The 11,048-nt window shown below is 61.4% G+C and overlaps 3 protein-coding genes across 3 annotated transcripts; 2 read left to right on the forward strand and 1 right to left on the reverse strand.

The window, feature by feature from the left end:
• Window positions 1-330: 330 nt before the first annotated feature.
• On the reverse strand, window positions 331-2,289 carry LOC139802235 (C-signal-like). The gene is made up of 6 exons (XM_071757207.1): window positions 2,094-2,289; window positions 1,750-1,801; window positions 1,432-1,619; window positions 1,046-1,204; window positions 797-916; window positions 331-524 (listed from the first exon to the last, which is right to left on the reverse strand). Exons 1-6 carry the CDS (start codon window positions 2,238-2,240, stop codon window positions 411-413), a joined length of 780 nt encoding a protein of 259 aa, XP_071613308.1. The 5' UTR covers window positions 2,241-2,289; the 3' UTR covers window positions 331-410.
• A 3,018-nt stretch (window positions 2,290-5,307) lies between these two features.
• Window positions 5,308-7,257, forward strand: LOC139802234 (C-signal-like). Its single transcript, XM_071757206.1, has 6 exons — window positions 5,308-5,498; window positions 5,791-5,842; window positions 5,973-6,160; window positions 6,430-6,588; window positions 6,708-6,827; window positions 7,066-7,257. The coding sequence occupies exons 1-6, from the start codon at window positions 5,352-5,354 to the stop codon at window positions 7,177-7,179; spliced, it is 780 nt and encodes a 259-aa protein (XP_071613307.1). The 5' UTR covers window positions 5,308-5,351; the 3' UTR covers window positions 7,180-7,257.
• Window positions 7,258-8,945: 1,688 nt separating this feature from the next.
• LOC139802236 (C-signal-like) lies at window positions 8,946-11,037 on the forward strand. Its single transcript, XM_071757208.1, has 6 exons — window positions 8,946-9,156; window positions 9,449-9,500; window positions 9,631-9,818; window positions 10,127-10,285; window positions 10,444-10,563; window positions 10,836-11,037. The coding sequence occupies exons 1-6, from the start codon at window positions 9,010-9,012 to the stop codon at window positions 10,947-10,949; spliced, it is 780 nt and encodes a 259-aa protein (XP_071613309.1). The 5' UTR covers window positions 8,946-9,009; the 3' UTR covers window positions 10,950-11,037.
• Window positions 11,038-11,048: the final 11 nt, after the last annotated feature.

The following is an 11,048-nucleotide window of genomic DNA, read 5'->3' on the forward strand; positions in this document are numbered from 1 at the left end:
CCTCAGCCCCAGGCTGTCCCCGCAGGCAGTGCCATCACCCGGACAGGAGCTGCGTCCTCACCAAGCAGAGCCCCAGAGCTGCTGTCCCCTCAGCCCAGGGTCAGCCCAGACCTCCCCAGCCCATCCCTCCTCCTCTGCAGCCTTGGAGCAGCCGGGACGCTGGCAGGGAGGCTCTGGCCCTGCCCCAGTGCCTCTGCAGGGGCCTTCCAGGGGGGCCACGGTGCCACGGCCCCACGGGCTGTCACTCGTGGGGACCCCAGTGAGAGATGCCGGGCAGGTGGGCGGCTGTGGGCATCAGCACACTGGGGAGAAGGAGCAGGAACAGCAGGCTCTTGGGCAGAGCTTTATTGAGGCTGGGGCCAGTGAGAGCAGCAGCAGAGGCCCTGCTGCCAGGATCCTGTCCCAGAGTGTCACCAGGGCACGACCTTCCCTTCCCAGTCCAGGAAGGTGCCCGTGTCCTTCTCGGAGAGGGAGGAGAGCACCTTCAGCATCCCTCGCACGCTGTCGTCCACCGTCAAGGGGGGCTGCGGGGCAGAGGGGAGAGGCAGCCTGTGCCCGAGGCTGCCCAGGGGCTGCCCTGCTGCACCTCACTGCTCAAAGCCTGAGGCTCTGCTGTGAGTCAGGAGAGGCCAGCACAGCACAACAAGAGCTCCTGGTCACCCTTTTTCTTTTCCTCAGAGCATCTCTCGAGCAGCTCTCCCAGAGCTCAGCATCCCCGGGACTGCTCAGTCCACAAGAAGCTCAGCACACACCAAATGAAGAGGTTTTTCCCTACTTTGGCCAAGTGCTCCTTTACCTTTTGTGGTCCTGAGCCCCCCATGTCAGTTTGCACCCAGCCGGGGTGCAGAGCGACGCAGAGGACCCCGTGCTCTTGGTACGCCAGGGACTGGCACTTGGTCAGCATGTTCAGAGCAGCCTGCGGGGAGACGGGGCAGGGATGGTGGTGGGAGGGGATGGGATGGGATGGGATGGGATGGGGGCTGCCAGGGGACATGGGCAGGGCAGGGGGAGCAGATCTGTCTCTCACAGGGCAGTTTGGGGGTACCTTGCTGCAGCGGTAAGAGACAATATGCATCAGCTCCCAAGCGGCGGGAGAAGCGATGGAGCCCCCGTTGCTGGAGATGTTGATGACGGCGGCCTTGCTGCAGCTCAGGGCTGAGCCTGGGCTCCCCTGGGCAGCCTTCTTCAGCAAGGGCAGGAACGCCTGGGAGGAACAGGGTGCAGGGGCACGAGGAGATGGCACAGGAGAGAGGACCAGCTCCTTCCCAGTGGGCAACATCGGCACCGGCGCATGTTCGCTCCTCTCCCTGCTGCCTTAGACCCCCAAGCTCCAGCACTTGAATCCCAGCCCATCATTTCATAATCTTCTGTTAGGAGTGAATCCATAGGCATGGGAATGTAAATAATGCCACCTTGGGCTGAGTGTCTCACCTGGCTCAGCAGCAGAGGCCCAATGGTGTTGGTGGTGTAAACCTCAGTCATGCTCTCCAGGGTCTCAGCACCAATTGACAGTGGCTTTACCACTCCAGCGTTGTTGATGAGGAGGTTCAGCCCCAACCCCCCCAGCTTCTCCCCAACTCTGGCTGCTGCTGCCTTGATGCTGATGGGATCAGAGACTTCTGCAGAGCCGACATGGAGGAGCTCAGTGCCCACGTGCCCACGGTGGCCTTGGAGCCCCCAGCCCCTCGGCAGCACCTGGGCAGATGCCGGGGGAACCGGGGCAAGGATCCCCCACCTCGGGACACCTACCCAGTGCAATGATGACCAGGTTGGGGTGCTTGGAGGCCAAACTCTGTAACTCCTGCAAGAGAGGGGACCAGGTGGGCGCTCCCAGGTCAGCACCAGCACCCTGCTCCCTCTGCCTGGCTCCCCTCGGATGGGTCTCCGTGCCTCCCGCACCCCCCCCGTGCCGCTGTGCCCTCCGCAGCCCCCAGGCACAGTTGGTGCCACAGCCGTCCCCAGACACTGCCCTGTGCTGGGGGGGCCTGGCTGCAGCTCCAGCCTTTTGCAAAGCCCCTCCCTGCCCCAACCTGCTGCCCTGGCCCCCGTGCTCCCATCCCTGGCAAGGCCCCCGCCTCCCAGCCCGGCCTCACCCGTGCTCGCTGCCCATTGGGGTCCCGACACCCCGCAAACACCCACTGGGGTGGGCTTGGCAGCTCCAGGAGCTTCTGGACAAGCCCCAGGCCGATTCCACGGTTGGCCCCGGTGACCAGCACGGTGTGGGGGTGCAGCCCTGCCATGCTGCTTCTCCTCCTGCTCCAACTCGCCCGCTCTGCTCAGCTCCTTGGTGCTTCCTTATAGCCTGTCCCACCCCACCCACCCGGGGCTTGCACCAGCCTGTATCTCCAATTTGAACCCTCTCCATCTCACCAAACCCTCTGGTACCAATCCCTTGTTATCAAGAAGCAACAGCACTTGGTTGCCCCAGGGCCTACACATGAAATACAGAATTCCTGTGCTGCCAGCAGGCCCTGGCTCATCTCCACCTCTCAGGTGGTTTGTACCCTGTGAACATGCCCTCTTGTGCCCTGGAATAGCCAGAGTGGCAACATCCCCAGCCTTTTCTCCTGTGACATGCCTTATGTCCATAACATATGTCCATTTGCTTTCAAGTCCTCTCTGTAATATTTACCTTTACCCTTTTTGCTTCTCCTCAGTGTGAAAGCCCAGATAAATCCCAGAGCATGTGACAGAAAGGTACACAAACACACAAGGTTTTCCTCCAGACCAAATGAAAAATAATCTTTATTGGCAGGCAATACCCAACGTTCCTTCCTTTCAACCTTGTGGAAAGCATTCCCTGCTAAAGTATTTGCTTACTTCCTCTGCTGTTACTCATACACATGACTTTGCATTTAGATACTACAGTGGCCTATGAGGCACTATACTGGTTTAACACAAATTTAATTCACAACCTCATTGCAACCGAGACTAGAGTTCCACTCCTCTCTTTTCTACTGCCTGAAGCTTCTCTTCTGTGGCAATGCTGCTTTTTGTGGCCCCATGATTCTTCCTTCACTGGCATCCCATGCTCTTGCTTTGCTGCCCATCTGACACTGCTCCTGGGTCAGAGATTCCCTTGAGGATCAACTCCCGTCTTCCAAGCATCTACAGCTTGAATTTCAGAGCTGATCACAGACCTTCCCTCTCTCCCCTCTAACCCTGCCAAGTCTTTTTAAGTTGTACTTGTAACATTCTTTTTACCACTCTCTTTCCTGAGCACAGTCAGACCTTCCTCTGCTTTTCTGAAATTCCACACTGGGCCGAGAGCTCTGTTTCTCCAAACCTCCATGCTTTTCTTCTTCTCAGCAGAGGATGCAGCCATTCCCTGCAGTCTGTTGGAAACTTCCACAGGTGGCCAAGGAGGCCGCCAGCATCCTGGCTTGTGCCAGCACTGGTGTGGCCAGCAGGAGCAGGCCAGAAAAGGCCCCTTCAGAGCTGAGCCTGGGTCTCCAGGACCAAATGTGCCCCTCCTGCCCTGGGAGGGAGTGCAGGGGGGGCAGTGGGTCCTGGGGACCTTTCCCTCTACGGTGCCTTCTCCATCCCCAGCTGAGGATGGGCAGAAGGGCTGAGGCCAAGTGTCTGAGGTTCAACAAGACCCAGGTGCCAGGTCCTGCATTTGGGTCACAACAACCCCCGGCAAAGCCCCAGGCTTGAGGCAGAGTGGCTGGAAAGGGGCAGACAAAAAGGACCTGGAGGTGCTGGTCAAGGGGAGTCAGTGTGTGCCCAGGTGGCCAAGGAGGCCACCAGCATCCTGGCTTGTGCCAGCACTGGTGTGGCCAGGGCAGGGATTGTCTCCCTGTGATGGGCACTGGGGAGGCTGCACCTTGAATCCTGGGGTCAGCTCTGGGCTGACTCCCAACAAGAAGGACACTGAGGGGCTGGAATGTGTCCAGGGAAGGGCAACAGAGCTGGGGAAGGGTCTGGAGCACAAGTCTGAGCAGGAGCAGCTGAGGGAACTTGGGGTGTGAACACCTGGACAAAAGGAGGCTTGGAGAGAGCTTCTGGCTCTCTACAACTCCCTGGAAGGAGGTTGGGGCAAGGGTGTGTCAGTCCTTCTATCAAAGGAAAAGGACAAGAGGAAACAGCCTCAAGTTGTGCCAGAGGAGGTTTGGATTGGACAGTAGGAACCATTTCTTCCCCCAAAAGGAGAGGGTTGTCAGACCCTGGCCCAGGCTGGCCAGAGCAGTGGTGGAGTCCCCATCCCTGGAAGGATTTCAAAGCCCTGGAGATGTGGTGCTGAGGGTCAGGGTTTAGTGGTGGCCTTGGGAGTGCTGGGTAAAGGGTTGCACTTGATGATCTCAAAGGTCTTTTATCAAACTTAAATGATTCCATGAGTCTATCTCAGCCTTTATCCAGCCAGGATGCTGTGCTCCAGCTGCCCTTGTCCTGGAGCCCAGCAGCCAAGCAGCTCATTCCAGGCAGCCTGGAAGGGGAAGAGCTGTGCCCACATGGCTCAGAGGGGGGGTGTGCAAAAGGGGGGAAATGGGGGGAAAAGGGTGGGAAATGGGGCTTTGCCCTGGGACAACCACCTGAAAGACTCTGTCCTGGGGGCTGCTGGTCTCCAATTCCATACTTAGGCTGAGAAGAAGCAGGCAGCAGTGGGCAGCCTGGAGAAGCAAGTGCCCCCATGGGCTTCCCTCCGTGGGCAAGGGCCGCTGCAGAGCATCCCCAGGACCTCCCCTGCCCCTCATCTTCCTGGCACAACAAGGCTACAAGGAGTTGGGGAGGACACCCAACCAACCAGGGCTGAGGAAACTTACTACGTGGTTTGGGCAACACTCCAAACTTTCACCCTCCCCACAAAGGTGCATGACAAGAGCTGCAAAAACAAAGCAGAAGGACACAGAAATTAATTTGTGAGGCAGAAAGGCAGAGAGTGCAGGTCCTGAGAACACACTTTGCACATGTTGGAGCACAGGTGGCACGAGTGAGGCACAGAACCTCTGCTCCTGGCCACCTGAGGCACCTCCTGCTACAGCCTGGAGGAGCCCGTCCCACTCAGAGGACACTTGTGAAGCTGAAGAGGCTGCCTGAGCCGTGGGGCATCCCGCAGCCCTCCCGCAGGCTGCTCCTTCCCTCCTCACCCACAGCAGCTTCTCCTGCCCGGCAGCTCCTGGTTAGGGGGCCAAGGTTCCCAGGGTCAGCAGTTTGCCTGAAAAAGCCAAGTGCTGTTTGCCCACTGGTATCAAGGGATGGCTCCCAGCCAGGAACTCTGCCCAAAGGTTCGAAGATCTGGAGAACTTGTGCCAGGGCTGGTGCAAGCCCCGGGTGGGTGGGGTGGGACAGGCTATAAGGAAGCACCGAGGAGCTGAGCAGAGCAGGCGAGTTGGAGCAGGAGGAGAAGCAGCATGGCAGGGCTGCACCCCCACACTGTGCTGGTCACCGGGGCCAACCGTGGAATCGGCCTGGGGCTTGTCCAGAAGCTCCTGGAGCTGCCAAGCCCACCCCAGTGGGTGTTTGCGGGGTGCCGGGACCCCAATGGGCAGCGAGCACGGGTGAGGCCGGGCTGGGAGGTGGGGGCCGTGCCGGGGATGGGAGCACGGGGGCCAGGGCAGCAGGTTGGGGCAGGGAGGGGCTTTGCAAAAGGCTGGAGCTGCAGCCAGGCCCCCCCAGCACAGGGCAGTGTCTGGGGACGGCTGTGGCACCAACTGTGCCTGGGGGCTGCGGAGGGCACAGCGGCACGGGGGGGGTGCGGGAGGCACGGAGACCCATCCGAGGGGAGCCAGGCAGAGGGAGCAGGGTGCTGGTGCTGACCTGGGAGCGCCCACCTGGTCCCCTCTCTTGCAGGAGTTACAGAGTTTGGCCTCCAAGCACCCCAACCTGGTCATCATTGCACTGGGTAGGTGTCCCGAGGTGGGGGATCCTTGCCCCGGTTCCCCCAGCATCCGCCCAGGTGCTGCCGAGGGGCTGGGGGCTCCAAGGCCACCGTGGGCACGTGGGCACTGAGCTCCTCCATGTCGGCTCTGCAGAAGTCTCTGATCCCACCAGCATCAAGGCAGCAGCAGCCAGAGTTGGGGAGAAGCTGGGGGGGTTGGGGCTGAACCTCCTCATCAACAACGCTGCAATAGCAAAGCCCATCTTAATTGGTGCTGAGACCCTGGAGAGCATGACTGAGGTTTACACCACCAACACCATTGGGCCGCTGCTGCTGGGCCAGGTGAGACCCTCAGCCCGAGCTGGAGTGTCCTGGAGGCCGGTGGGCTGGTGGGAGAGGTCCTGCCTCAGCTCTGGTGCCCGATGGTTTCTTGCCTGATAAGGAGCTCGTGGAGCTGTGGGCTGGAGCTCAAGAGCTGGAGCGCAGTGGGATGGGGGAGTGGGAGGAGGAGGGAGGATGCTCCAGCGCCGGTGCCGATGTTGCCCAGTGGGAAGGAGCTGGTCCTCTCCCCCGTGCCATCTCCACGTGCCCCTGCACCCTGTTCCTCCCAGGCGTTCCTGCCCTTGCTGAAGAAGGCTGCCCAGGGGAGCCCAGGCTCAGCCCTGAGCTGCAGCAAGGCCGCCATCATCAACATCTCCAGCAACGGGGGCTCCATCGCTTCTCCTGCCGGGTGGGAGCTGAGTCATTATCTCTCGTACCGCTGCAGCAAGGTACCCCCAAACTGCCCTGTGAGGGACAGATCTGCTCCCCCTGCCCTGCCCGTGTCCCCTGGCAGCCCCCATCCCATCCCATCCCCTCCCACCACCATCCCTGCCCCGTCTCCCCGCAGGCTGCTCTGAACATGCTGACCAAGTGCCAGTCCCTGGTGTACGCAGAGCACGGGGTCCTCTGCGTCGCTCTGCACCCCGGCTGGGTGCAAACTGACATGGGGGGAGAAGCTGGACTCATGGTAAGAGTTTCACAGCCAGAAAGCCTGGGCTGGGCTCCCAGGGGAGGGAGCTGCTGCCCTGAGCCCTGCCCTGCCCTGCCCAGAGATGCTCCCGGCCCCTCAGCTCCCTTCCCGGCCCCTCTGCCCGGGGCTGGGGGCTTTCCCCTCACCCTCCAGCAGCTCCTTCCCCAGCTCAGCTGCTCCAGGGCAGCCCCTGGGCAGCCTCGGGCACAGGCTGCCTCTCCCCTCTGCCCCGCAGCCCCCCTTGACGGTGGACGACAGCGTGCGAGGGATGCTGAAGGTGCTCTCCTCCCTCTCCGAGAAGGACACGGGCACCTTCCTGGACTGGGAAGGGAAGGTCGTGCCCTGGTGACACTCTGGGACAGGATCCTGGCAGCAGGGCCTGGTGCTGCTCTCACTGGCCCCAGCCTCAATAAAGCTCTGCCCAAGAGCCTGCTGTTCCTGCTCCTTCTCCCCAATGTGCTGATGCCCACAGCCGCCCACCTGCCCGGCATCTCTCACTGGGGTCCCCACGAGTGACAGCCCGTGGGGCCGTGGCCCCCCTGGAAGGCCCCTGCAGAGGCACTGGGGCAGGGCCAGAGCCTCCCTGCCGGCATCCCGGCTGCTCCAAGGCTGCAGAGGAGGAGGGATGGGCTGGGGAGGTCTGGGCTGACCCTGGGCTGAGGGGACAGCAGCTCTGGGGCTCTGCTTGGTGAGGACGCAGCTCCTGTCCGGGTGATGGCACTGCCTGCGGGGACAGCCTGGGGCTGAGGAGGCCTGGCCCTCTGGGCACCTGTCCTCAGGCTATGGAGGTGCTCTGCTCCCAGCCTCCAGGGAATTACAGACTGTGAGGGCTCGGCAGGGACTTCTGGAGATCCCCGAGTCTGATCCCCCCTGCCCCGGCAGCTTCCCCTCCAGCAGGGTGCACGGGATGGGTTCCCCCTCCACACAGGGCTGCAGTGTCTCAAGAGACAGAGACCCCAACACCTCTCCGGGCAGGCTGTGCCAGGGCTCTGACACCCTCAAAGCAACAAAGTTCCTCCTCGTGTTGAATGGACCTTCCTCTGCTCACGTTTGCTCCTCTTACCTCCTGGCCTGTCACTGGGCACCACTGACACAAGACTGTCCCCATCCTCCTGACACCCACCCTTTAGGCACTGGGAAGCTTTGATCAGATCCCCTCAGTATTCTCCAGGCTCAGAAGACCCCAGCCCCCCAGCCTTTCCTCACAAGAGAGATGTCCCAGCCCCTCAGGCATCCTTGTAGCCCTTTGCTCTGCCATCTCCAGCACTTTCCTCTCCTTCTTGACCTGGGGAGCCCGGAACAGGACCTGGCAGAACCCAAGCAGCCTCAGCAGGGCAGAGGAGAGGGGCAGCAGATCCTTCCTCCAGCTGCTGGCCTCCCTCTCCTTGATGCACCCCAGCATGCCATGGGCCTTCTGGGCCACAAGGGTTCATGGCTACCTCATGGGCACCTTGTTGTCCACCAGGACTCCCTCCCAGGTCTTTTTCCACAAGGTGCACGAGAAGAGCTGCCAAAAAAAAGCAGAAGGACACAGAAATTAATTTGTGAGGCAGAAAGGCAGAGAATGCAGGTCCTGAGAGCAGCAGGGATGGGGCAGCTGCTCAGCTCAGTGCAGAGGAGGCAGCAGGTGAGGGGACAAAGTGTGTGAAGAGCAGAGCTGTGATGTGCCAGCCCTGCACCTCTGCTTCCTCCTGCCAGCAGATCCCATGCTGGGTCTGCTCCACGCAGCAGATGGATGTTGGAGCACAGGTGGCACGAGTGAGGCACAGAACCTCTGCTCCTGGCCACCTGAGGCACCTCCTGCTACAGCCTGGAGGAGCCCGTCCCACTCAGAGGACACTCGTGAAGCTGAAGAGGCTGCCTGAGCCGTGGGGCATCCCGCAGCCCTCCCGCAGGCTGCTCCTTCCCTCCTCACCCACAGCAGCTTCTCCTGCCCAGCAGCTCCTGGTTAGGGGGCCAAGGTTCCCAGGGTCAGCAGTTTGCCTGAAAAAGCCAAGTGCTGTTTGCCCACTGGTATCAAGGGATGGCTCCCAGCCAGGAACTCTGCCCAAAGGTTTGAAGATCTGGAGAACTTGTGCCAGGGCTGGTGCAAGCCCCGGGTGGGTGGGGTGGGACAGGCTATAAGGAAGCACCGAGGAGCTGAGCAGAGCGGGCGAGTTGGAGCAGGAGGAGAAGCAGCATGGCAGGGCTGCACCCCCACACCGTGCTGGTCACCGGGGCCAACCGTGGAATCGGCCTGGGGCTTGTCCAGAAACTCCTGGAGCTGCCAAGCCCACCCCAGTGGGTGTTTGCGGGGTGCCGGGACCCCAATGGGCAGCGAGCACGGGTGAGGCCGGGCTGGGAGGCGGGGGCCGTGCCGGGGATGGGAGCACGGGGGCCAGGGCAGCAGGTTGGGGCAGGGAGGGGCTTTGCAAAAGGCTGGAGCTGCAGCCAGGCCCCCCCAGCACAGGGCAGTGTCTGGGGACGGCTGTGGCACCAACTGTGCCTGGGGGCTGCGGAGGGCACAGCGGCACGGGGGGGGTGCGGGAGGCACGGAGACCCATCCGAGGGGAGCCAGGCAGAGGGAGCAGGGTGCTGGTGCTGACCTGGGAGCGCCCACCTGGTCCCCTCTCTTGCAGGAGTTACAGAGTTTGGCCTCCAAGCACCCCAACCTGGTCATCATTGCACTGGGTAGGTGTCCCGAGGTGGGGGATCCTTGCCCCGGTTCCCCCGGCATCCGCCCAGGTGCTGCTGAGGGGCTGGGGGCTCCAAGGCCACCGTGGGCACGTGGGCACTGAGCTCCTCCATGTCGGCTCTGCAGAAGTCTCTGATCCCACCAGCATCAAGGCAGCAGCAGCCAGAGTTGGGGAGAAGCTGGGGGGGCTGGGGCTGAACCTCCTCATCAACAACGCTGGAACAGCAAAGCCCATCTTAATTGGTGCTGAGACCCTGGAGAGCATGACTGAGGTTTACACCACCAACACCATTGGGCCGCTGCTGCTGGGCCAGGTGAGACCCTCAGCACAATTCCATCGCCCTGAGGAGCATCCCTGCCCATGAGCCTGGATCTCTGATCCGGTGGGCACGAGGTACCAGTTGAAGCGGGTTCTGCCTTCACTTCAGTGCCCAATGGACACTCGTGCAACAAGATGCTCGTGGTGCCATGACTGGAGCTCAGCAGGTGGAACCTGATGAGTTGGGGGAGTAGATAGAGGAGGGAGGATGGCTGCTGGTTGCCTGCTGTGGAAGGAGCTGGTCCTCTCTCCTATGCCCTCTGTGTGCATATCCCTGTCCTGTGTTCTCTCTTCTCCTCCCAGGCGTTCCTGCCCTTGCTGAAGAAGGCTGCCCAGGGGAGCCCAGGCTCAGCCCTGAGCTGCAGCAAGGCCACCATCATCAACATCTCCAGCTCTGCAGGCTCCATTCAGGAGCTCTATTTATGGGGTCAGCCACACGCTGTCTCGTATCGCTGCAGCAAGGTACCCCCAAACAGCACTGTTCCTCTTCCAACAATCTCACACACCTTCCAAAAATCCCTCTGCATCTGACCCCTGGAATGGGGTCTGCCCGTGTCCCCTGGCAGCCCCCATCCCATCCCATCCCCTCCCACCACCATCCCTGCCCCGTCTCCCCGCAGGCTGCTCTGAACATGCTGACCAAGTGCCAGTCCCTGGTGTACCGAGAGCACGGGGTCCTCTGCGTCGCTCTGCACCCTGGCTGGGTGCAAACTGACATGGGGGGCTCAGGACCACAAAAGGTAAAGGAGCACTTGGCCAAAGTAGGGAAAAACCTCTTCACTTGGTGTGTCCTGAGCGTCTTGTGGACTGAGCAGTCCCGAGGATGCTGAGCTCTGAGAGAGCTGCTCAAGAGATGCTCTGAGGAAAAGAAAAAGGGTGACCAGGAGCTCTTGTTGTGCTGTGCTGGCCTCTCCTGACTCACAGCAGAGCCTCAGGCTTTGAGCAGTGAGGTGCAGCAGGGCAGCCCCTGGGCAGCCTCGGGCACAGGCTGCCTCTCCCCTCTGCCCCGCAGCCCCCCTTGACGGTGGACGACAGCGTGCGAGGGATGCTGAAGGTGCTCTCCTCCCTCTCCGAGAAGGACACGGGCACCTTCCTGGACTGGGAAGGGAAGGTCGTGCCCTGGTGACACTCTGGGACAGGATCCTGGCAGCAGGGCCTCTGCTGCTGAACCAACTTGTTCCTGTGTCTTAATAACTTTCTGTCCGTAAATAACAGCAGTGTTCGA

The sequence above is a fragment of the Heliangelus exortis genome, chromosome 13 (genome assembly GCF_036169615.1).
Source record: "Heliangelus exortis chromosome 13, bHelExo1.hap1, whole genome shotgun sequence".
In the NCBI taxonomy this organism is placed as follows: domain Eukaryota; kingdom Metazoa; phylum Chordata; class Aves; order Apodiformes; family Trochilidae; genus Heliangelus; species Heliangelus exortis.